Here is a 26,529-nt window from a genome sequence, read left to right as displayed (position 1 = left end):
CCCCGTAGTTTTGAACTATGAAACAATGAGAAGGCTGGGTTTGGGATGGAAGGCCATGAACAGCAAAATGTTTGTTTAAAATCTGGCCATTCATAGTCTTGTAAGTGAGAACAAGAACTGTAATTATGACATCCACTTAGAGCCTGTATAGAGTGTACAGCAACAGCTACCAGAGCCAGTGACTGATCTGAGATAAACATAGGACAAAGAACAGCCTGTCCACCTGATGCTGTTTTAAAGATAAATACAGCTGGATGTCATCAGCATATATGTAACAGGAAATATCAGAAAATACTTGATCATTCTAGGAAGATGAAAGATATTAGAAGATAATATTCATGGGTTAGAGGACCAGAGTGAATCTGTCTTGAGGCAGAATGTTATCTCAGACAGATGAGAGGAAAACTGGTCCAAGATTTCTTCTTTTTTTCTGCCACACTTAAATTATTTCACATTATGAAACTAGTATTAGAATCAGACAAATATGAATGTAAAAGTTGTTTTTAAGATTCATTCTTAAAAACTTTAAAAAAGAGCATCCACATCAACCTGGCCCTATGTGAAATGTAATTTTCCCTAAACTTAATAACTGGTTGTCCAAGATGGCTACCACTCACACAGTTGAACCAGACTTTTGTTCTGGGTACTCCTGGATGAGTCAGCGGTGAGCTCTTGGAGTAATTTTAGTGTGGCAGCCACTTCTGGAAATGTTCTTCATTGTTCCATGTTTTATCCTTTTGTTGATAATGGCTGTCATTTGTTTGCTGCAAGTCTGAAGTCATGGGAATAACTCTATAAACCTTTCTCAACTAATAAAATTAAACCTAAAGTTACTCATCATAGTGGATTCAGATTAACTTGTTGTCTTTAGACTAGTTTGTTCCTGGCTGAAAATGATGCAGGATACAATAAACATTTATACTTTTCTAAATAATCGATGGAAAAGCCTGAGAGACATAGGAGAAATCATTCCAATGGTATATTGAATACTCATCTCCAATCTTCAAGGTTTAAAGCTTCAATTTCTTCACCCTTGTATTTAGCTCATACAATACATTCTCTATCAGTTTCAAGTTAGGACTTGGACAGACTTTGACATTAAGAAAAGTTAATGTCACTTGCTGTCAGAACAAACATTTTAGTAAAATCAAAAGATTACAAAGTTCTAAATCTGACCAGGAGCTGATGTTGTTGCTTATCTGTTGTGAATGTCTTTCCATTGGTGGACATGTTGCTTTCTGAGATCTTGCTACTCATCTCAGGTTATCAAATGGGTTTTAGGCTAAGCTAATAATTCTGAGTTTGAGAAAAACTCTGTAAAGGGGGGAGTTAATTTTTAAGACCTCATATGTCCCATTCTTGAATGTTTTTAGTTGTGTGTTTTAGTAGAAACAAAAAAATAATTAATCTTCCTTCTTCATTTTCTGAAAACCTTGTGCAGTTTGACAGCTACTGTGACAGACACGATTCTTGTCTTGCCAAGAAGACAAGAATCGTGTCTGACAAGAACCAGAAGACCTCTCAGGTTCTGGTTCTGGTTCTGCTCTGCATCCCCAGAACCAGAACCAAGAGAAGAGAAGCAGCTTTCAGCATCTATGCACCAAAAATTTGGAACAAACTTCCAGAAAACTGTAAAACAGCTGAAACCCTGACTTCCTTTAAATCTCGACTAAAAACGTAATCAATTAAAAATGTAATGATGGAACAATGTATTGTTAATTCTATGTTGCATTACTTTGTGTTTATGATGTAAAGCACTTTGAAATGCCTTGCTGCTGAAATGTGCCATACAAATAAAATTTGATTTGATTTAAAATAAATTCAAAATTAACACACACAAAAATGAAGCAACTACAGCTTTATTGTGAAGGCAACAACAGGAAGTAGCTTTGAGTCTTGCCTCTGGTTCGATTCTGAATCCAAATCTCACCCAGTCACTGCTCCTAGTCCCTCCTGGTCAGAACTGCTGCTTCATCTCATGGATTAATCTGGTGCTTCTTTTGATGAACAAACAGGTAAAAGTGTTTTTATTTTCTATAACTTTTGTTAATACCATTTCATGCTCTAATATTTGCAGTAGAACATTTTGTATTTCACTGTTGTAAAACCAAGACACTTTTATTTTTTATTTTAATTTTAATTTTATAAGAACATATAAGCAAGGATAAAACACAGAGAACAAGACAGAAGTGACTAGAATACACAGTCGCACATGGAGATGAACTATTTTCCACAAAGCAGACACAATAATTCATATAATAATCAAATAATAACAGTTGGAGAGAAACAGAATTCCCAATAACGGTATTATTGGGAATTCTGGTTGCGATAGAGGGCAAGAAGACTCCATGGAGTCATGCATCATAAAGTAACATCAGAGCAATTTAGCTGTTTCATAAAAATCAAGACCAGAAGCAAATTCTGCAAATGTGAATGTTCTGGATCGCAGCTTTGAATTCACTGTTCTAACTCAACACACACGATGGAAAAAGTGAAGTCATTCATAGCAGAGACGTGCGGTGAGAGTCATAGCAGGTGAGCCACTGACTTAATCATAATCAGATTTTAAAATATAGACCCCCTGCATGTTATTGTTGACGTAAGGAAATTTTGCGCATGCGGACAACGCTGGAGGGCAAAAAGACTATTGTACATGTGACGCACAGCCGCGCTGCTGCTGTAGAATAATTCCCTTAACTCCATCAAACTTGAACATGTAGATATTATTCATTTCGTTTTGTGCTCCACAGCAAAGAAAAACCCGCGAAAGTCCAACTCAAAACCATTTCTTTCTCTCGCTCTGTATCAGCGCAGCAACTCGTTGCCGTAGCAACTGACAACAACCCTAATAGTTTTAGGCTTTATTTTGCGATTATTAATAAGTGATTGCTGTGGTAAGAGGAGAAAACTATAAATACACTTAATGTATTTCTAGTTTTTATAGTTTTGACTTCACTGTATGGCTAGCTCGCTGTTACTGTCTCTTACTCTGCAGTTGTGGAGTCACAATGTCTGGGATCATGAGCGCCCCCTGCCATGAGGCCAGAGAACTGCCTGCCTCACCACGAATCTGTTCTCTGCTGTTTCTGATCGCTCCTCAGCACACGAAACACGTTACACACACAGTTGGATACAAAAAACACTGTAGATTATGTGCATAAGCTACATTATGAAAAATCAGTTCATATATGAAATGTTTTTGAAGCATTTTATTGGCTGTATGCAGACAGGAGGAGCATGCTCTCATACAATGGCAGCCAGTGCAGTTAGTGAGAGGTTGCGCAATGCTTGGTGAGGCTCAGCTCTCTGCTGCCTCACCGGCTTCACTTCTGAGCATTTGAATGGAAAATACGAAAATTCAGCAATTTTGAAGAAAAAAATAATTAGAATTTGTTGAGCTAAATAAAAACTTTTTGTACTTTACAGTACAAACCACAGGGTGAAAAAGCAATATACATTATTTTATCATTATATATTATTTTTCCATGATGACAGGTTCATCAGGTTCACCACACGTCACTGTTTCATAGACAGAAGCAGTGTAGGATAACTATGAGGGCGTGAAATGATATCCAGCAGTAAATCTGGAAGCACTTTGGATACTTAGGTCTCCCTCATGTGTTCATGCCAAATTACTGCAGTTTTGCTACCTGCCACAGATTCTCACTAAATACATCTCTGCATGTTTCTCTCTCTGCAGCTCACTTTACAATGAATGTGGTGGAGCTTGTGAAGATTTTTGCACTCATTCTAGTGCTGTTATGTCCAGTCAAATGCCAAAATAGAAGGAGGAAAGCTCAGAGAGTCAACCAGGTCTTCACATACAAAGCCAAACGTGAGTGTTGTGCAACTGATCTTTTAAGAGTATCTCTTTGTGAAGGCAGTGCAAGTTTATTTGAGTGCTTAAGGCTCGGAGGTTGGATAGTGTGGTCTACATGTGTTTTTATGCATCTAGAAAATGTTTGTGACCATGTCTCTTGAGGTCATTTGTGTGGAGTGTTGAGGGACTATGGAGTACTAGGTGGTTTAAAGCAATACCTGGTCCTTGATTTGATCTCAAAGCAAGAGCTGAATTCACATTGTAGTGGATGTTGTTCTCAGTGAACGCTGGATTCCGATGAGGATCCCCTCAGGTTACTCTTGGGTTATGTTCAGTAGTGGTGAAGAGGAAGCAGACAATTATCAGGACAGTCAAAAACTCACAACAACACTGGTAATAGGAATTCCATTGTGTTTGTCCTTTAATAAACACGCTCTTCAGCAACCTTGAAAAGCCTGGTTGAATGGCTGCTGTATTGTCAGACATGGAATAAGCAGAGTCCAAACAATCTGTAACGTCACTCAGAGTTAGGGAAATAAAATGTAAAGGTCAGTCTCAGACCATGAGTCCATCTGCAGCACGTTGCTCTTGACAGTGGAGTCGTGGCGCATTCAAATAACATCACCAACCATAGCTTAGGCTGTCTTAAAGAGACGTCACACAGTTATGGCTGTTATGACTTGTGTTGTTCCTGGGATAGAAGAGCATCTGGTTTGGAAGCCTCAGTTTCATGTTTGTTTTTGCACATTATGGAGTTCTTTTGGTGAATTGAGATTAGGACCTTCCGTGTGCACTGGTTTAGTCCACATCCAAGTGTGAAGTAGCCAGGTGTCCTGAGTCTAACTCTCTATTCAATAATGGAAGGAATTGAATTGCTTTATCTAGATCAGGGTTAAGCCTTCACCTCAAACAGGAGAGTTCAGCTATCTTAGCATCTCATTATAAATGTCTGTAACATAAGACTGAGATCCTACATGAAATGGCCGTCCTCTATAGAGTAGTTGGACTCAGCCTTGTAAATAAGATGAATCATTCAGAGAAGCATGAAAATGTGTTGCTTATCTGCATTCAAAGGATTCCATTAATATGGTTTGGGCATTTGATCAGGCTACTTTCTGAACAGTTTTATTGATCATTTCCTACTGGGCGAGTTCCCTGGGAAGAACCAGAAAACAGAGACAGACTGAACACCCACTGAGCACGTTGTGATTGCTGGAACGCATTGATTGGAAGTGGGAGGTCTGGTTTTAACCCTATACCCTAATGGACAGATGGAAAAATGAAGTGAAAAGCAGTGTTTATTCTTTGTTTGGAAACTCCAGTAAAAAGCTGGGTTTCAGTCCCAACTTAAAGGAGGTTTTCCCAAATTTTAGGTTTGCAGAGTTTGTTCCAACTTTGAGAGGCATCACCTTGTTTAGTTCTAGTTTTGGTAACAGAGAAGGAAAAGATCTTTGATGACCTAAAGGCTCTACATATTTCATACCTGACAAGAAACTATGGAGAGTATTGACCTAGTACTTTATGGACCATCAACAACATTTTAACATTTATTCTTGTTCTGCGACCCTTTGAGGCAATCACTGCATTCAAATGATTTCTGTGACTGAGATTTCTCCACTGATGTACTACATCATGAAGTTCACCGTTGATGTTTTTGGAGATTGTTCTGAGCTGTTTTCCTATTACCTTTCTCTTCACTTCAATTTTGGAATGCTAATCGTTGATACACCTCTGTTTAACATGTTCTTATGGTGAAATTGATTTCTATATTTTCAAGCGCTGCCATCACTTTTGCCCAGGCCTGTTTTACTAGTTTTTTTACAAAAGATTTTGTTGAACCACAATGTCTGATTTCCATTGGTTAATTTTCAGTATACTTTTATTTATTTATTTATTCAACTTAAAGTTATTTCAGTGACTATTGTAGGTTTTTCAGTCATTAACAGAGGGCCACCAGCATCTTTACATGGAAGACGCTGTAATATTAAATGGAGCATAGACATTGAACAAACACTCAAAAACACAGACTTGAGGAAACACAAACATATCTGTTTTCTTAGATTAATAATGAGAAATTATGAAATGCTTCACACGGTACCATTAGATCATTTTCCACACTTTTGCTCCATTTTGCAATGGAGCAAAAGACAGACAGAAGGTTTTTGTTGCAGAGAAAGAAAAGCATTATTTATTGGTCCAAATTGTAATGTTTGGCCCATAAATGGAATGCTTTTGTGAAGCTGGGATCTATCAGAAATGTTCTTGGAGTTTGTGTATGACAGCATTTCCATTCTCTCACCATCTCATTTGGGTGGCTATGTTTTACACAGTCTCAATCAGTGTTTTGAACTGACAGCAGAAAAAAAAAGATTTTGCAGACTTTTCCAGAGATATATAATTCTGTTTATCTACTGTGGTTATGTGCTTCACATGTTACCAGTAGGTTCCACATTGTTTGGTGTAAGATTTTTGGATCTTTTCCAAATCCTGGTTTCATCCGCCAAAGGGAATTGTTCCACAGGTTGAAGATGATTGGGTTGTAACATTGGAAGTGATGTTGCCATTTTCTTTTTTTAACCAAAACATATTATTCCTGGCAACCCTTCCATACATGTCAAAGTGCTTTAGTGGTAGTTTTGTGCTTTTGAAGTCACACTTTAATATTTAAACTCCTAACTGAGGCTTGCAGAAGCTGGGATGAAGCTCCTTAATCTCAGAGTATTTCACAGTGTGACCTTGAGTGAAACTTACTGGAATGTCCACTCCTAGATGATCAGCAGCTGTTTTAAATGTTTTCCATTTGTGTATCATTGTCATGAACCTGAAATTGTTTAGATATGGCCATTTCAGATTTATGGCCAGCAATATTAGTGCATGGTGGTAGATAAAAAAAAGTGCAGTTATTTTTGATTGTAGACATTTTTGTAAAATGATGAAACCATATAGTTCTAATAGGAGTGGTCAACTGCTCAGTAGTAGCAAAGAGTGACTCAAAGGAATTCAATCATATTTAACCAGTGGAGCTGCAGTTAAATGTTATTTTTTCAGTACTATTCAAATGTAATAAAAGTGTTTTCTCTGGATAGCCTTGGTCTGCCCGGTGGAACTCATGTTCTTGGTGGACAGTACAGAGAATGCCCAACCTGTGCTGTTTGAGCAGCAGAAGATGTTCATCCTGCACTTCAGCACCAAGCTCATGCAGCTTCACCCTGCAGGCTGGCGTCTGCGCCTGCGCCTCGCTGTCCTGCAGTACAGCAGCAAAGTATCAGTAGAGCATAACTTCAGAGACTGGCAGGACCTGGATGTCTTCCAGAGTCGGGTGGCCTCAATGACTTTCATTGGCCATGGGTCGTACTCTGCCTATGCCATCACCAATGCCACCAAGATATTCAGGGAGGAGACGCCCCCCAGTGGCCTCAAGGTGGTGGTGCTCATGACGGACGGAAGAGACCACCCACGGAGCCCCAGTGCCATCACAGCAGCTGCAGAGGCCAAACAGCACAACATCAGGGTGTTCACCATCAGGCTGTCTGGGCTGCCCAACCCAGATGTTATGGGAACACAGCTACGATCCATTGCCAGTGGCCCGCCACAGCAGCATGTGCTCAGTCTCTCTGACACCCAGCTTGATGAAAAACTCTTCAGTGAAATAGTGAGTAAATTTGCTGTTCTGAAGCACAGCAAATTTGTTCCATCACAAGTATTATGGTTTTATTAATATTTCCATTTTTTAAAGGAAAATATTTAGAGACTGATTTTTTCCTTCTTGCAGAATTCAGTTGTTACAACAGGGGTAAGTACCATTAGCTCTTAGATTATAAATACTTTTGAATCAGAGACTCTTTGCATCTTTGATTTCTATATTTACCATATTTGCAATGTGTCAGTTAAGATGGGTTTTCTGTATCTTTATTTCAGTGCCCACAGCCAAAGAACTGTAGGTGTGAGAAGGGCGAGAGGGGTCGCCCTGGCAGTCTAGTAAGTATGCTGTCGTTGACATGTATCGCACCAAGTAGGTTCGGGGCATTTCTGCATGATCTTAAGGGCTTTGAAAATTCATATATGGAGAGCCATGGCCTAGTTATGTTTTGGTATTCCATACTAAACCATATCACCCTGAGATTGTCTGCTCTGCACCTTGTACGTTGGATTGTAAGATTTTTCATTTTGATGTTTAAGCTTATAAATGACCAGACTTTTTTTTTATTTAATAGAACTTATAAACAAGCATGATTCCAGAAGAAGACACACCAGTGGCTTCTGGACAGGACTCATCTTGTGACCAGAGTGTGTTGTTGTGCTGTTGCTCTAGAACTCTGCAACTATCTCTCTCTTATTGTGAGAATGTCTAATACTTTGGTTATGGTTTTCTAGTATAGGTTGCTTGATAAATTCAGTCCTGTTATGTCTTGTTTTCCCTTTATTGGTTAACTAATCCCTGTGTTATTGTGTCGTACCTTTGATTGTACCAAGCTCTGTCGTGTTCCTTCATTGTTCCTGCGTGTTTTTGACCTCTAGTGTTGTGCTGTGTCTTTGCTGGGTCCTTAACAGTCATTATCTGAGTCTTGGACATTCAAGTTTTCTGTGCTACCTGTTCTCAACACATTGTGTCAGATCCTGCTCAAAGTTTGACATTAAAGAAGGAAGTTTTTTGACATCACCCTTGATCTGAGTGGTACTGCTATTCTAAAATACTACAAATTGTGACACTTTGAATGTTTAAGAATTTTGAAATCCTGATTTTTTCAAGGCAGCTTTTTATTCCAGCTAAGCAAAAATTGTCAGGCTGTGCTTTTCATTAATGCTGTATTTATTTTTTCTGTCTTTTGTCTGATGGATTGTAGTTCATGTTTTCTGTTCAGCACTTTGGTCACTGGATTTGTAAGATGTTCTATAAATAACATCTTCCACATTGATTGGTTGATTTATTGATTGGTGTAACAGGACCCATGAGAGATAGCATTTTGTCATAAGTTGTGGTGGAATGAGTGGTGGTGAGGCAGACCCAGATGAGATGAATAATGATGATTTAAAGATGAAATAAGTCCAACAAAAACAGTCCAACAACCAGGCAGCATAGCTAAGCGGAAAGCCAGGGCTCAAAGCCGGTAGCAACTGGAGGCAACATATGGACAAACCACACTGAATAGACGCATACAGCAAGGACCAGACGAGGAACAAAGAACACGGGCGGAGTTAAATACACTGAGGGTAATCAGGGGACGAGAAACACTTGGGAACAATCAAGGGGAGAAAGGACAACATGGAGACTCAGAAAACACAAAAACTCCAAATATACACACAGAAAAACACAGAGCCTGACAGGCTGAGTGGGTAAAGATGGTTCTGTCAGTCCAGATCAGCTGTTTGAGAAAACGTATTGGTTCAGCTATGTTCCATGCTAATACATGACACACTAATATATGTATTATATATATTGGAACCCTCAGACCAGCTGGTCAGAGGGTTCCAGAGACTGATGAGCTGCAGGGATTTTCACACGCAGCTGTTTCTCAGGTCACAGAGAAAATTTCCACAAAGAAGGTCTGGGGCCTTGTTGGTGTCAAATGAGAATAAAGATCTGGTGCAGGACGATGGATAGGCACGTTGCTCAAAAACTGCCCGCTACTTCCAAAATATGGCAAATACCATCTAACCTGTTCACTCACGCAGCAGTTGGGTTACAGTAAAAGCGGACCACACTGGGTACCACTTCTGTCAGCTGAGCACTGTTACAATTCCTACAAGCTCACCAAAAACTGGGCAATAACAGATTGAAAAATGGCATTTGGTTGATTGATTGATTGAGCCTGAAATTGAACTGCAATGTGAATAAATGACGATAAATGTGCCACGAGCTCCAAAATCCTGTTAGGTTCTATTAGGATTCTGGAGATTGAGTCTGCTGGCCTGACTGATGCTTTTAAATGCAACTAGATCTGTAGCAGCTTTACGGCCCAGAATGCAGACGACCTTCATGTTCTTTATGAAAGGGTATAGTCAGATATTATCTCATCCTCAACAGCAATTCTGGTGGCTTAATTGCAGGTGCACTTGTTTAGTACAATTCAAGTGAATAATGTTAAATAATGGAACATTATTTCCAGACACAAGTGTAGCAGGTTGTTACTGGGTTGAATTTATCAGATGCAGTGCTGAAGAGAAATGTTTGGAAAGAAAGTTCAGTATTAGAGGATAAACCATGAGCAAAGCTCCAGCTTGTGTTGGAGATAAATCACAGACAGGTCACTGATTTAAGTGTACTTTTTGGCATGTGGACATTTGACCTGCAGGTATTGAATGTTTCTTTTGTTGGCAAATTGGTCACAATTCTTCTTGTCATGCTGTTAATATTTTAATTCACCCTGCTTTGTTAGTTTCTGTTCTCAGTACTGGTACATATGCTTTTGCTACTGTGCTTTGAAATGTGTGGTGCCAAATATACTGTACATATGTAGAACAATTCAGTCCAGGTTTGATCAGCCCACATGTTTTAGTGTGAACTGAAGCTGAACATAAGTTGAGATTACTAATGAAAAGCAGTGAAATATCCCTTTACTCAAGTGTTGCATTGGAGGCATAATGTCATCTCATTCACTTATTTATGGATTTGCTAACAGAACTGAGATGGTGTTTGCTTAGCAAGCATGGTTTCTTAGGTTTTATGGTAACGGTTCGGAGGATAACAGGAATGTCGAGTATCTGTCCTCCTGGTGCAGAAGTCAGCTTAAATACATTGGCAGTGTCTGTGTTGAATCTTGTTGATGATCTTGCTGATTACCTGTTGTGGGCGGGGATTTACACAGGTGTGTGAAATCTGTTAATAAAAGGCCACAGCACTGCACTGCACTGCACTGCACTGCACAGCACTGCACAGCACTGCACTGCACTGCACAGCACTGCACAGCACTGCACAGCACTGCACAGCACTGCACAGCACTGCACAGCACTGCACAGCACTGCACAGCACTGCACAGCACTGCACAGCACTGCACAGCACTGCACAGCACTGCACAGCACTGCACAGCACTGCACAGCACTGCACAGCACTGCACAGCACTGCACAGCACTGCACAGCACTGCACAGCACTGCACAGCACTGCACAGCACTGCACAGCACTGCACAGCACTGCACAGCACTGCACAGCACTGCACAGCACTGCACAGCACTGCACAGCACTGCACAGCACTGCACAGCACTGCACAGCACTGCAGCACTGCACAGCACTGCACAGCACTGCACAGCACTGCACAGCACTGCACAGCACTGCACTCAGGCCAAATGAAGCTAAAGGCTGTGTTGTTTTTCCTCCGTCACTACCCGGCATTTCCAGCCCTTTAAAAATGGCAGCGTCAACAGTCTGATTTATTTTAAAAAATGATAAATTTAATAATGGCAGCCCACAACAGAGGCACCTGATTGCTGTCCATTGCTGTCTGCTGCTTCACAGTGTGGTTCCCACAGATTCGGTTCCCAAGTGCAGGTGTACTCTGCTTATTGTAGTGCCATGTATTCAAGGCATGCTGCAGTCCTCTCCTCCATGGTGGACTACTGCGATGCTCTCCTTGGTGGTAGGAGCATTCAGAGGGTCCAGCATATCCACATCAGTACCACCAGGATGTTGACCAGGGAACACAGATGACCAAACCACCGCCGTCCGCCACTCCATCCACTGGCTCCTGTGACACATGAGGACTCAACACAAACTCTCTCCTCACATACCAATGCTTAAATGGCAAGGGACATTCTACATTAGGGATCTCATCAAATTTCCAACAACCATGAGAAACCTTCATTCCAAAGACTCCCTGTCGGATGGGTCTAATATTACAGACTACAGTGATCCCATTGTGTTTTTTTTCCATTGCTTGTATGTCATTGGTAGACATCTTCCATTTTCAATGCTCCTATGTTGCAATAATACCAGGTCAAATGATCAGTATGTATCGCAGTCTGAGTTCTTGGCTGCATCACTGATTCTTATTCTTTCTCTTTGATTCAGGGGAAACCAGGGAAGACAGGGTCGGATGGTGCTCCCGGTCCAAAGGGATCTCAGGTGAGAGATTTGTCGTCATGTTCTGTTGTTTATCAGTTGGATCAATCGATAAAGAGTTGTTTAACTGGTTGTTTTGTTTGAATTCATGGAATTCAGGGTGAACCTGGTACTAATGGACGTCCAGGAATGGCGGGCCTTCAGGTATTTCAAAAATATTTCAATCTTCTCCTGCTACTTTCCTATGATGGCATTACTAGCGAGGAGGAACAGGTAATGTTCACTGGTCGTAATGTCAATGTTGCTGTTCTTGAATGACACATGGTAAATGAATTGATTTAGTGTTTTTTTTCTTTTCCTGTTGATCACTCAGGGCTTTTAATGAATAACACTAACAAAAAACACACACTCACACACCAATCCACAGATCAGTAGGCAACCAAATGCCTTGACCAGGAGCACGCTGACTGTAGCTTAAAGCAAAATCAACTTCAGACTGCAAGACTACCACTCTTCCAACTAAGCCACAGTTGACCCATGATGTTTCTTTTGCCTTGTTACATGATGCTCATCCAGTTGTTCCTGGACTGTTCCAAAAGTTACCATGTTTTGTGAGGTCTCAATGACCAATTACCACTTCAATGTTGTATTGGGCATTCTTCAAGAACAGAACATTCAGATGCTCTTCAGAGACTTTGGGACATTCAAAGTCATGTGCACATCAATTAAACCCTGATGATCCAGGATTTCAGGTGAAATAACATTAGCAGGATTTGCTGTTGTTAACACAAGTAGACAATTGTTTTAAGCACATTCATTCCTATTAATTTTCAAATTCTCTTCTATTTATTTATATATCAATAATTCACGACAGAAGTCATCCCAATATATTTTATAATGCAAGCAGAATCAAATCATATCCACTTTTGCAGGATCCGGTTTTGTCCATGGAGAATATTGTCTTGCTAGACAGTAATGAAGCTCTGACTGAATGAAGACGAATCGAACTGATGAAAAGCAGTGAAAACTGAAGCTACAAAGTTTGCAAAGCAGAATATCTGTGTGTCTGCCAGCTTGTCCAGCAGAACTCAGGCATTGACAGTAGCTGGGAAGAAACACCAGACCAAAATAAGGATTTGGATGACCCAACTCTTGGCCCGTAGCCATCTGGGTATCCGCCTGCTGCTGACCGGAGCTGATAGCTCTGGCATTTCACAACTCCTCCTGACTCAAGTTAAACTCTGAGCCACAAAAGGCTTGGTTCTGGTCCGCCTCCTACTCTAACATGTCCAATGTAACATATCAAATGTAATAGAGGACATCTTCTGTTGAAGCAGTGTCAGGAAAGGCAAAGTTCTTCTCATAAGGCTAGCAGAACATATTCATACCTTCAGTCATCCCTCTTTTAGGTAGCGGGTGGAAAGAACCGTGGCTTCTTTTTTGGAGGAATTGGAACTGCATTAACTTCTCAGTAGTTATGTGGTTTCTTTGGAAAGATTAGATTACAATGTACACAAATATTCCCCCAATATCAACATTTAAACACTTTCAGGTTGAATTTAGAATGTGGAAAACTTGTTAAAATGTTCTGAGCCACTATTAGCCTTTCACAAGTCTGAAAACTGGCTTATTTTCAAGCAAACTCAGTGATATGTGTCCACTACAGTTCAAGGAACTGGTAGTAACATTAATGGACATTACTTCAGGAAATCTGAAATACTGCAATGTTTAATGATAATGTGGCTTGCACAATATGGTGAAAGAATAATGTAAGCTGGTTCTTTTGGCAGGGGAGACCTGGCAGGAAAGGTGAAAAGGTATGCATTTCTAAATAACATATTTATGGAAAATTTCAACCGGAATTTCGTGATGCAGATTTCTTGATCACAAACACAAAGAGCACATTTTTGTTCATTTGTTTGCAGCTATGTCATGTTTTAATCAATGACTTCCCATCGTAAGTTCCACATGTAGACAGTCGTAACCAAAAAGCAGTCAGTGCAGCTTTGGCTTCAGTCGGTTTGACTTGACTCTGGGTTCAACAGATGTGTTCGCTCCTCCTCTGTCTGTGTTCATGTTCCAGGGGGAACGAGGTGAATTTGGAGCTTTTGGTGCAAAAGGAAGAAAAGTAGGGATTATTGTTGTATTACATCAATAAAATGATATGATGAAGGCTTGCTGAAGGGCTGGAAAAGCTGAGATATTGTTTTGTTTCTCCACAGGGTGTGGCTGGACCTGCTGGATCAGCAGGACGTAAAGGAGAGGAGGTGATGTCTAAATAATATTATTACTTCGATTAACAATCTTCACACATGGTTGCAAATTAATAAACATTGTTGCTTAAATTCAGCATCGACTCCTGGATGTTGAATTTAAGCAGAGTTTGTTGATGTACTTAATAATTAACAACCTTTGGATTTAAATGGACTTAATAAAAATAAAGCTAATACTTTCTTCAGAATTGAGTTGTATCATTGTTATCAAAACAAAGCCCAAGATCACTGTTCTATGATATGCTCAGATGTTTTCGATAGTCTTTTGTCAGCCAACAAGTTTCAGCTGAGCACAGTAAAAACACAGACTTATGATCATATCTAGATTAATAGTGACATGTACATACAGTTAAAAAGAGTATTTTTTGTTTTGTCATACTTCTCTGACATGAACTCACATTAAAGTCTTTGTTCTTGCAGCAGTTCTGAAACTGCTGCAAGAACCCCTTAAATTCTCTCAGCATCCTGTGCAGAGGCAGCACATCCATCAGCTCTTCATCATGGCTGGACAATACAACCAAAATGTATTTACATCAAATTGAAATCATTATGATTCATATAAATGATGAAGATGAAGACAGCAGCACTGGGATCAGAATGAAGCAGCTAAATTATTCACCTTTGTCAGCTGTAATAGGAACACTACATTTAATCATTTGATGTATTTAGCTGGTAGTGTGTCTTTTCTAAAACCAAAGACCAAATTGTTTATTAGCTTAAGTGCCGATACCTGCTTTATGTGGAGCCTTAACATATCCAGTCTGTGGGGATTTGGATTTTGTGTTGCTTGTAAGTTACTTTTAGCCTTCTTGTGTGTTGTATTTTCCCATTTATTGGTTAATTGATTCCACTATAGTCTTCTTGATGGTACCAACTGTGCCTCATTCTCCAATCATGTTCCATAGGTATTTCGTCTTTCATTTCCTTATTCTGAGTTGCAGGTTCCTTGTCATTTGCAGCTGACTGTCATTTGAGTTACCAGAGCTACTTGTTGTTGAACCTGTGTCCGTTCAAGATCCCACTTGAAGTATTAAAAAACCTGAGTTTCCTTGCCTGCACCAGTTGTCTGAGTAGCGGCATTCTTCTCAACTAGCGTTATCTCTAACCAGCATCATCTTCTCTGGTTTCTACATTTTCCAGTTCCAGTGAACTCCCATCTCACCTGTGACTCTCATGTAAACCAACTTTGCTAAATCTCCTTTCATAACTTCATAATGTTGCCAAACTAGGCTCCACTCTCATCCTACCAGATCAAACTGTAGCATGCCTTTGGGTTCATTAGACTGGATTGTTGTGATGCACAGCTCCTTACCATGTGTACCAACAGTCTACGGAGGCTCCAATATGTCCAAAATTCTGCAGTTAGTGTGTGAACACGTGAACACATTACTCCTGTCCTTCACTCATTTCACTGGCTTTGCATCTCTCTCCAAACTCATCATGTATGAATGGAAATACTCTGCCTCACCTCTAAGAACTTCTCCCCCTACAAAACACACCACTGCGTGCATCCAAAACCTGGCTGTGCCCCATGGGGACAGAGCTTTCCATCCCGCAGGTTGTCGTCTGTGGAATATGTTGAAAGCACCACAACCCACAGAGCGCTTTAGAAAAAAGACTAAAGACATTTCTTTAGTCCTTTTTATAGCAAAACATGTCAGTCCTGTCTGTAAACATTTTGAGATTTTGAACATTAAGCATGCAGTACAAATAAAATGTATTATTATTAAAACTCAGCATGTTAAACGTTAGAGTATAAGACATAACTTCCTGGACTCCTGCCAGTCATTGAAGCAACCATGAATTGATCTCTGTACTAAAAATATTCAAAGGTCAAATGAAACTGGGTCAGCAAAAATGTCCCCAACCAGACTGAGTAAGGGTGCTGCTATGCCATTTTTCCTTGTGTTCATGCAGACAAGGTGCTAAAGGTGCTAACGTGAAGACTTTCTCCATAAAGCATGTTTGTTCCTCAGCAAGCGGCACCTGAGCTTTCTCTGCCAGCAGGAAACAGACTCATTTGGTTGTGTGGAGTAATTGAAAGATTCCTGTCTGCCATGTGCGCTGCAGACTCTCAGTTCATCTCCTGCTCTGCACTTATGGAATGTGAGATGTGGATTAGGTCTTATCCTGTTCCCAATGTAGCCTTTCTAAAGCAGGGAATCCAAGCTTCCAATGTTTAGTTGGGGTCTTTGAGCAGACTTTGTTTGAGAGGATGAGGATTTGGACATATTATCCACTCTCTGTCTTTTTAAATGGTTGTTGCCCCTTTCAAGGTCACTGAAACAACAGGATTCTTCATCACAGTTCCACAATGTTCTGTGTTAATATAGTCTGCCTCTGGTTCCCAGGACAGTCACTTACATCTGCGGCCAAAGCTTTATTTAGGTTCTTTGGTTTGATGTTCATCAAGTATCAAGTCTAGTAGACATCTATGGCAGAGTTCTGAGAGTTTGACTTGTCTCAGTGAAAACCAGATGTAAACTTTGTTTCTGCTGGTCTGCTCTAAACGAGGGAAAGAGGGAGAGCAGAGCAGCTGACCAATAAACACCAGACCTCTGTTTTCACAAAAAGATGTGAAAAAGTGTGGATCCAAAATCCCCTCCAAAACGCATTAATACTTTCAAGGACTGACATTATTTTCATAGTGATTAAAAAAATACATTAAATAAGAAATTAAAGAAAATAAAGCTTGCCAATTGTTCAAATAAAACCTCTTCCCACTCATATGACTTTACTTTGCTTAATACAGTCAGTGATGAACATTTATCATCACTGTCAAAGTTTGTCTTAAAGCTAGATATTGGTGATTATTGGTTATGGTAAAGGAAGTGTTTTCCATTTATTAATGGGACTTTGTGATTTTCTTTGTAATCCTGGCTTTGGTCTTTCTGTGGAGTTTTCACATTGTATGTCTGATCCGTCTGCTGCTTCACTCGAGATTCCAAACTGCCCGAATTTAAAAGTGAGTCAAATAAAAAAATAGCACGATTCAAATTTGTTCAGCGATAATATAAAACACAAAATAAATAATTTATGAACTAATATTTTTGTGACTGTCTGATCCTGGAGGACAGAAATTGTTCATCTCTTGTGTGGAGTTATACCCTTCTAAATCCTCCAGGTGGCAGTAATGGTTCACTTTATAGCTTCATCTGTTACACCGGAAAGCAGCCAAGGCCAATAAAATCAGCAACATGGTAGAATGAGAACATTTTATTGGTCTAATGAAAGTTTATAGGGACAACTTGTTCAAAAGGCACCCTCAAAGCATTCTTCAAATTCAAAAAAACTTCATTAATCCCAAAGGGAAATTTAATAATACAGTGTAGAATGTCTCATGGTGCTTTAGAAATAAAGCTGACTCATGTTGCAGGTGAACTACGATAAGCTACTGAATGTGTCAGGATATTAGAAACCATTTTAAAGATGTGAAAAACAAATACTAGACAAAAAAACACCCAAACCTAACTGAACCTGATCAAATGCACAAGAAGGAAAATGGCAGTCATAGTACGCTTCTGCACTTTCTGATCACATTCACTGATTGTTTGTTATGTGTAATTATGATGGTCACTTGTGTTTGCGCCTGAAATATTAAATGAGTAAATGAATTAAATTAAGAAAAAAAGGTGACTTAATTTGCTGCAATTTGCAAAGAAAGCATTTCATCTTGCATTACCTCTTGTTTTTAAATCTTTGCTTGTTCTGTTTTCCAGGGAGACAGAGGGCCACCAGGAGACCCGGGGCTGGAGGGACCATCGGGGCCTAAAGTAGGAAAATTATTCAAAAAGTCTTGGAAACGCTGCGTTTGTTATTTTGTTCACAGGCTAAGATACGATTCAAATCTTCCTGTTTGGTGTTTGAAAAGGGCGATCCAGGAACAAGGGGGGCACCTGGACCTCCAGGAGAAAGCGGTGTTGGCTTCCCGGGTCCCAAGGTATTTCATGGATTCTTTGAATGTTTGATTCAGAAATCACTTAGTTATGAAGGCTGGGAAGACAAGGCATGCATTGAAATATCTCCTACCTATAATTAATGGTTCTTTCAGGGTGACAAGGGAAGCCAAGGAAGACCAGGTCCACTTGGTCCGATGGGTTCTGGTGAGCCGGGAAGTCAGGTCAGTTGGCAAAAATAAACCAAACTCTGACAACAGCTAAAGAGACCATTACTTCTCTGCAATGTTCGTATTTGTTCTCAGTGTTATACTGTTAACACATGACTGTTCTGTGAAAGGTTATTTGGTACAGCCAGTTTCCTTTGTTGTCACAGTTATCGTATAAGACTTCAAATTTTTAAACCACTTTTAATATTAGCCACATATAACCTGAGGAAAAAGCAAATTCTATTTTCTGATCATCCTTCTCCCTAACGGGTCGGAGGTGCTGTTGCCTCTCCAGCTGCGTTCTGGGTGAGAGGCGGGGTCACCTGGACAGGTCGCCAGTCTGTCGCAGGGCAACACAGAAAGACAAACAGGACAAACAACCATGCACGCACACACACACACACACACACACACCTAAGGAGAATTTGGGAAGGCCAATTAACCTGACAGTCATGTTTTTGGACTGTGGGAGGAAGCCGGAGAACCCGGAGAGAACCCACACACCCACATGGAGAACATGCAGACTCCGTGCAGAAAGACCCCGGGCCGGGAATCGAACCCAGGACCTTCTTGCTGCAAGGCAACAGAGCAACCCACTGCGCTACTGTGCAGCCAAAATTCTATTTTCAAATTCTAATTTTGTTTGCTACAAGAAAAAAGCATCTTGAAAATGCTGTTGACCCTCAAACTGTCTGAATGTGTGAGACACATTCAGACAGTTTGAGACATTCAGACCCTAACCCTAACCCTTCCCTCCAGTGTTGGTGGAAGCTGCCGCTGAGTCTGCAGCACCATGTGAAGGAGCTCTGTTCCATTATTCTTTGCAGAACTGTTTTAATTCAGACTTGTCTGAGGGTTTCTTGACCTTCAGTGTGGATGTTGATCAGGTTGGGATATTGTTGGGATATTCAGAGATACATTTTGGATCATTGTTCCGCTGCAGTCTGCTTGAGTCAGCTCTCCAGGAAAACAGCACCAGATTGCCACACCATCATCAGTCCACAGAATAGTTCCCCAAAGTCTTTGGGATCATCAACGCATTTTTTGGTCAATGTGAGACAGGCATTCATGTTCTCTGTCAGCAGCAGTTCTGGCCTTGGAACTCTCTCATAGTCCCATTTTTACCCATTTCTTTTGTAACAGCTGAATCATGACCTCTGACCTTAGCTGAGACATTGAAGCCTGCAGAGGTTTAGAAACTATAACGATAAAAACTGAAATTGAGGGTTGAATATTGTCCCATTAAATTAAATTTGTACACAATCTGGATTTGATTAAGTCACAGAACTAAACTCATTCAACCCTTCTCACCCAAAACCAATCAGAGCTGATCCGCTCCACCACTGACCAATCTACTGACTGTTTGAAAAAAGATCTTCAGACATTTGTTTTAACAAAATGTTTGGTTCACTTTCTGAGATATTTGTTTTCATCTAATTTATTTCTTCATTCATTTAATTATTTGTATCCGTTGCTTGCTTTTGAAGCCCTTTGAGAACTAAAGATATAAAGGACATCATTAATAAAACCTATAATTATTATTATTATTATTCAAATAAACTTTTTTTGCATCTTAATTGACTGAACACACATATCGGTACACACTTGAGTTTTTTCTGCTGAGGGTGCTATTTCTTGGAGTTTTACTACTCTGATGAAACATTCATGTTAACTAAGCTTGGCTTGGTGACCGGTTACAAACTGTGTGTAACAGTAAACTTCCACAGGAGAATAATGTCTGGTTTGGTTTCTGTGGTTCTACTGTTCAGGGTCCGACGGGGCCTACGGGAATACAAGGGCCTCGTGGTTTCCCTGGTGGCGGTTCAGTAGGACCAAAGGCAAGTTCTCTGGAATTTGTTGAGTCAACCTGACATTTAACAAACTACACAAGTGTCTGATGCAACTCACAGTTTTTCTGTGTGTTACAGGGTGACAGAGGGTATGAAGGCCCCAAAGGCAGCCTGGGACCCCCTGGACATGGGCACAAAGGTGATAAGGTATAATTAGCTGTGGCTGAACTCGCCACTCAGGTTGTATAAAATTGAAAAGCGCCACAGTTTACCATTCTGACTGACAGGGAAATGCAGGTGCACCTGGGGTTCCTGGTTTGACCGGGGCGCCAGGTGCAGGCGTCCAAGGAGAAAAGGCAAGGCCAACAAAAACTGTACATTCTTCACCTCTGTACATTTGGATTTGAACATTTTAAGTGTAAACATTATTCACTGGTATTTAGGGGGAACAAGGACCCATTGGCCCCTCTGGTCCTAGAGGACCTCCAGGACTGGCAACAGCTGGGTCAAAGGTCAGTGTCAGAATTTTATCTAAAGGTTTTACAATAGTCATCATAACCATAACGTCTGTTGTCACACCTTTCTGGCTGTCTGCATAAATATGTAAGTCAACTTTGTTCAAACAGCTCCTCTAAAATGACAGAGCTTCACAGACAAACAAGTTAAGGCAACGAGCAAAAACAACTAACGCTCCCGCCGAGCGTCGAGTTCAATTAACCAAACAAACTGGATGATTTATTGAGTTTTCTGCTCTAGACTAAGAAAATGAGATTCTGGTGACCTCTGTATTTGATCTGTGCACATTTACTAGACACCTTAATGCCTGCAGAACACACCTTGTTGACAATAAGCTGCCAAAGAGCAGCCAGGTTATTACTTTATGGACATCATAAACTACCTGAGGGCTTCAAGATGACGCGGCAATTCAGTTCAGTTTATTTCAATTGTCTAAAACAAACCTCAAGGAATTTTACCAGAGTAACTGGTCTTTTGCAAACTTACTTATTCCTTTATTTCAGCATTTTGCCCCCTTGCAACCACAAATTTTAATGTATTCTGACGGAATTTTATCTAACAGTTAGACCTTTGCATGTTTTTCTTAGCAGCAGCTGCTAAGAAAAAGGGACAATCCTGGATGAAAACCTGCTATGCTGAAAAAGACAACGACCCTGAACATGCAGAATAGTTTAGATTAACTCAAGTTCATGCACGAGAATGGTTCAGTCAAAGTCCAGACCTAGATCTAAATAAATAAATGTTTCCAGGTATTGAAACAGTTTCTCTGAAAAGAAAACCGGGCAAACGTTTCTTTAAAGCAAAATTAAATCTCATCTTTGATGTGAATCTGTTAAAAGCTTTTAACAAAAGCTGATTTTATGCAGCTTATCATTTTGAATATGATCTCCAGTTTCTATGTTGCAACTGAAAGATGAAACTGCCAACAAGCAACAAAAATGTTGCATTCTTCTTTTTTGCTTCTTTCATGTTTTAAAACCAGAATATAAATAATACATTTATGCTCATTATATCTGTCAATTGCTGGTATTCCAATTTCTTTTCTTTTCCAGGGTGACCAAGGTTTTCCTGGAGAGCCAGGTCATCAAGGAGAAAGAGGCACAGGTGAAACAGGGCCCAAGGTAAAAGAGCCAGAGCTTGTTTAAATACCAGTTGATGGGAACAGACTCTTCAGATGGACTAATGATCTCCAGGGTCAGCCGGGACCTGATGGGGCCCCTGGGATACCCGGCATTCCTGGTGAAGATGGAACCGTAGGGCCTAAGGTAATTCTGTTAAGTTAACATTCAGACTGGATGATGCTCATTTTCCAATGTTTTTTGTACAGGTAAATTTCCCTTTTTAATGATTATTATGAATGTTTCTTAATGAAGAACATGGAAATGGATCTTCTCAAAACACTAAACTGGACAGACAGATCAGATTCATATGCAGCAATAATCATTCAGATCAGTCCAAAAAAAAGGTCCATTTCATAAGTTTTAAATCTAGTTATTGTATAAGGTTAGCTGGTGGCATTGAGTATTTTGAGACATAAAGGAGTAAGAAGATGAAACGCTGGTTGTGTCAATATATAATATATAATTATATAATTCAATATATAATCATAGTGGTGCCAAAATAACATGAGACAAAATTAATCAAACAAAAATGAATATTTTGTTTAATTTATAGTGATTCAACGCCCACTGCAATTGGCAATGTGCCCAGATGAAATGACACAGCAATACGTAAAATAGTTCAATAACAGCGATATTACAATGTTTATCTACAGTCTAGACTCATTTTCAAATATTTGTCAAGCCCCTGATTAGAATTCTTTATAAGAGCAGCCATGGGAAATCTAGATTATTATTAGTAGTAGTAGTAGACTTTAGACTCCTTTATTGTCCATTGAACTTACATAAAATGGAAATTTAGTATAATACTAATACTGACTTATTCTACAGTAGTACCATTTTTTCATTAATTTCCCCATTTTACCATATCCACCTCCTAATGGCACCTGTCATACCATACCATTCCTGTCTCAGTTGAAGAAAGAATCCCCACAGCATGGCGCTGCCACCACCATGTTTCACAATTGGGATTTTTTTGTCAGTTGTTTTACAGTCCAAATACTTTGACCAGTGATGTTACACTGTTAGTAGGTCTCCAGTTGGTTCCTCCTCTCTCTGGGAGATGTCCAGTACTGGGGATGAACCAAACCCTGCTTTAAGCTTCTCCACATCTTCCTCCTTGACTGTCTGCGTGATTTCTTAGTCCTCAGTTTCTCTAATATTCCCTAAAGAATCTCTAAAGCCAAAAACACAATAGCTGATCAAATTACTTCATGTTGGACTCACCATTAGCATAAGAGTGTTGGTGCCTGAACACAGTTTTCAGATTGTGAACACAACACAGTCAGTAAATATATGAGCACTTTATTTTTAACCTCTTGCTTCAATGTTGTTTCAGACAGATATTCTATGTCCAAATCCTGATGGGGAATTATTTTCATAAACTAATATAAACCTTTTTGTGAGAACAGAAAAGGAGTGCTTACGGTTTTCATTTTGCTGCAGCTGCAGCTGCTGCAGCTGCTGCAGCCTCACAACAACAAAAAACAGCAGTTAGTGTTTCAGTCAGCTGTAAAATTGCAGGGAGGGAACGGATGCGTGGGTTTTCCCAACCGCCTCACACCAAGGAAGTGGTGCTGTCAGGTTAGGGTTAATATGAAGTTTTGGGCAAAAACTTCATCATGTGACCAAATTTAGAACATTCAAGTTCTAAATTTGCGAGAAAGTGTATTTCTCTTGAAAAACACACAGCAGTAGTTAAAACACAGTCCAAACCCCAAATGAATCTTAATCTTGCTGAATGACATGAATCTGTTACTGTCAGGGTTGAAATGAAGTTTGACATGAAACTCACGTCACAATCAATAATTACTGTCAGGATAAGACAAATAACAGCAAAATAGAAATAGAACTCAGCTGTTGTTCACCTGGTTTTAACACAACAGTTTTAGTGTTTTAGAGGAAACCTTGTCATTTCCAGACTGGTCAGCTCTCAACCTAACTTCATTTGTGTCACATCTGAATATCTAGAATATATTTTTTATTCACTAAAAAAACACAGCAAATAAAACAGCAACAATTTGAATGCTTTACTTTTTTCATAATATTCTATAGCTTTATGTATTATTTGTTTCTTAATGACACAAGGGAGAGACAGGTTTGCCAGGACCCCAAGGCCCAGAGGGAGCACCAGGAAGAGGCACGTCTGGAGAAAAGGTAACATTCTGATCATCAGCTGTTGAGCTGCAGCTCAAGCTTTAAGTAAGGCAGCAATGGAGGGTCAGAAAGTAAAGTTTGTCTATGAAAAGACAGTTTTCTTTCATGTTCTCTTCTTGTTTTTGTTTCTTTCTAATAAGGTAACATTTCCAGTTGATTGATGTTTCATACGAGACACACAGACGCACGCAAACACACACACATCAATGGTCTCTGATAAGATGTTTAATGTCTCAGGGTGATAGAGGTGACCGAGGTTCCAGGGGACTGTCAGGCTCTCCTGGCCCGGTTGGACCTGCTGGAGCTAAGGTATGAAGAACAGTACCAATTATTATTATTCTTATTACAGAACCAATCTGTATTCAGCTCCACAGTATCAGTGATATTATTACCAAAAACGTTCAGTAGATATCGGTTTTGTTAAGGTGTATCAATGTTTGTAAATGTTTTGGTTTCAAAACCACAAAAATGATTTACATTTAGAATGTTTGTTCATTTATCTACTGAGATGTGACAGAATAAAAAATGCTTCCTGTTCCTGGTTGAAGTATGAAGCAGTGGTGCTACTATCCCTCCCCCACGTTGCATTGCCCTGTTGGTCTGCTGGCTGAAGGAAAGTTACTCACAATAATTCTTCACTCCTAATTCTCTGCAGTTGACGCTGGTGCATAAGTGTTGAGGGGAACCAGCAGGTTTTCCAACTGTAGGCTGCAGTTACTCAGAAAACCAGAGTAAATTCATCTGGGCTTGGTGCTCATCCTGTCATCATCCTTTGGACTCCAAAGTTCTCTTCTTTATCTGAAAGTTTTTAATTCATCAGCTCCATTCTTGCAGTCTTAGTTATAATGTGTTCATTTATTTTTCTTTATAGTTATTTTAGTAACCTTAGTTTCTCTTGTATGTGCCTTTCAGGTGAGTTATGTTCTGTTTATTGTGTTTTAGTTTTCTTTCTTTGTAGAGTTCCCACTTCAATCATCTGTTTTCCATTTATTCACTTGCTTCTATGTATTTTTTATTTTCCAGCTCCTCCTGTTTCTCAGTGACTTTCTCACCTTGTGGATTGTTATTTTCTGGCACTAGGAGTCTTTTGTTCTTTTCTGTTTAAGGAATGTTTAGTGCTCTGGTTTCTGTTCTTCCTCACCTTGTCAAGATTTCCTTAGTTTAACTGACTTTTGTTACGTTTCCCCACAACTTCAGCCTTTTTACAACCCACCACCTGCTTGTTCATTAATTGCTGTTTGGACTGGTGAGACCAAAGCGGATCGTTTTAGATGGTGTCCCACCAGTTACATTTGTACAAAAACTAAAAGAAATGAGGAAAAGTGACATAATGGTGATAGTGGGAAGCTCTGAAGCACCTTCTTCTTGTCCAGACTTGAAGGATTACCAAAGTAGCTGGAACCATGAACTTTGTCATTCACCTGAAGTTGAAGCACACTTGTGTTTATGTTTATGTGGTCGACATTTGATCCCAAACAGCAACTAATGTAAATGTAGCAATGCAGTTATTATCAAAGTTAATATAAACTGGTTGGAAGTGGAGTCAGTGGTAATAAGAAACAAAGTGATGAAGGAAGTGGCACTAGGAGTCACTCAGAAAACTGAGTCAGCCAGTGCAGCAGAAGAGCTAAATGTTCTCTGAAGAGCCAAGATTCTTCACAGGAGCCAATTTGAGATTTCCTTTAACACGAGCCCTAACGTTTGATGGCTATGAACAGCAGTGGTGTTTATTTCATATTCATTCATTTATTGATAGAGATGGTCACATTTTTTCTTTTTTTCACATGGTTTAAATGGTTGTGCTTGAATGCTTTTAACTAAAGCCTGTCTGTTTGATGGCTCAGGGAGAGCCTGGCAGCTCAGGAATGATGGGCCTACCTGGACCTCCTGGACGGAGCTACCCAGGAACAAAGGTAGAAGAAAACCAGACACATATAGATAGACGTATGTAGTGGAATTGAAGGATTCACTCCTTAAACTATTAACTTTAAGGAGTGAATCTGAGCAAAAGTGGATGAATTCCACCACCGGCTGTCTGCCTGTTTTAGAGCATTTAGCATTTAGAGCTGATAGCGCTAAATGTGATCCTGCAAAGATTACTGAGGACAAATACAAACATTTCACAATCTTAATTGCAATGGTATAGATGAGTTCTGGCCATTAATGTTGATTGTTGGAACAATACATCTTTGGCATTAAATTCTTTTATACATTAAAGCCTGTTTATTTCCCTTGTAGTGGTGACACATTTGAAAGGAAAATGCAATTGTAGATTAAGGAGCAGAATTAATTGGATTTACTGAGATGGTAAGCAAAAAATCCTCTCTAACCCTAACCCTAGCTCCAACATCCATCCACAGCATTTTGCACTCAGAATCGTTGATCACATGTCAGAATACTCTAGAACAGGGGTCCCCAAAGTCAGTCCTCAAGGGCCAGCATCCTGCATGTTTTAGTTCTCTCCTTGGTGGTAGGGACAACCTTTTCAGAATGTCAATGTTCTTTTTAGGCCTCTGCCGAGCCATCATTTGATCCAGGTGCGTTAAATCAGGGAGAGAACTAAAACATGCAGGATGCCGGCCCTCCAGGACCGACTTTGGGGACCCCTGCTCTAGAGCAGTGTCTCCAGACCCTTGTTCTTCAGGCTCACTGCCCTGCATGTTTTAGACTGTTCCCTTCTTTACTACGTGCATGATTCAGGTAATTACAGTTCAGCAAACATCTGAATCTGGGCAGAAGCGAGAAAACACCTAAAA

The 26,529-nt window shown here is 39.9% G+C and overlaps 1 protein-coding gene across 3 annotated transcripts in view; it reads left to right on the top strand.

The window, feature by feature from the left end:
- Nucleotides 1-1,912: 1,912 nt before the first annotated feature.
- col28a1a (collagen, type XXVIII, alpha 1a) overlaps nt 1,913-26,529 on the top strand; it is a 36,920-nt gene continuing 12,303 nt past the window's right edge. For 2 of the 3 annotated variants that reach the window (XM_055021923.1, XM_055021920.1), the window contains exons 1-22: nt 1,913-2,015; nt 3,701-3,835; nt 6,907-7,472; nt 7,593-7,613; nt 7,739-7,798; nt 11,824-11,877; nt 11,974-12,018; nt 13,605-13,631; nt 13,898-13,942; nt 14,037-14,081; nt 17,807-17,860; nt 17,959-18,027; nt 18,139-18,207; nt 19,962-20,030; nt 20,121-20,189; nt 20,270-20,338; nt 20,426-20,494; nt 21,551-21,619; nt 21,692-21,763; nt 23,705-23,773; nt 24,011-24,082; nt 25,618-25,686. In XM_055021923.1, coding sequence (XP_054877898.1) covers nt 3,712-3,835; nt 6,907-7,472; nt 7,593-7,613; nt 7,739-7,798; nt 11,824-11,877; nt 11,974-12,018; nt 13,605-13,631; nt 13,898-13,942; nt 14,037-14,081; nt 17,807-17,860; nt 17,959-18,027; nt 18,139-18,207; nt 19,962-20,030; nt 20,121-20,189; nt 20,270-20,338; nt 20,426-20,494; nt 21,551-21,619; nt 21,692-21,763; nt 23,705-23,773; nt 24,011-24,082; nt 25,618-25,686 — 1,806 coding nt within the window. In that variant the 5' untranslated portion in view covers nt 1,913-2,015; nt 3,701-3,711. Of the gene's footprint in view, nt 2,016-2,339; nt 2,536-3,700; nt 3,836-6,906; nt 7,473-7,592; nt 7,614-7,738; nt 7,799-11,823; nt 11,878-11,973; nt 12,019-13,604; nt 13,632-13,897; nt 13,943-14,036; nt 14,082-17,806; nt 17,861-17,958; nt 18,028-18,138; nt 18,208-19,961; nt 20,031-20,120; nt 20,190-20,269; nt 20,339-20,425; nt 20,495-21,550; nt 21,620-21,691; nt 21,764-23,704; nt 23,774-24,010; nt 24,083-25,617; nt 25,687-26,529 lie in introns of those variants that run through there. The other variant, XM_055021921.1, reaches the window with a different exon arrangement.

Source organism: Poeciliopsis prolifica, unplaced genomic scaffold (genome assembly GCF_027474105.1).
Source record: "Poeciliopsis prolifica strain line A6 unplaced genomic scaffold, Auburn_PproV2 SCAFFOLD080, whole genome shotgun sequence".
NCBI classification, from domain to species: Eukaryota; Metazoa; Chordata; class Actinopteri; order Cyprinodontiformes; family Poeciliidae; genus Poeciliopsis; species Poeciliopsis prolifica.
The sequence above is the reverse complement of the archived record's forward strand: the minus strand, read 5'-3'. Positions and strand labels throughout refer to the sequence as shown.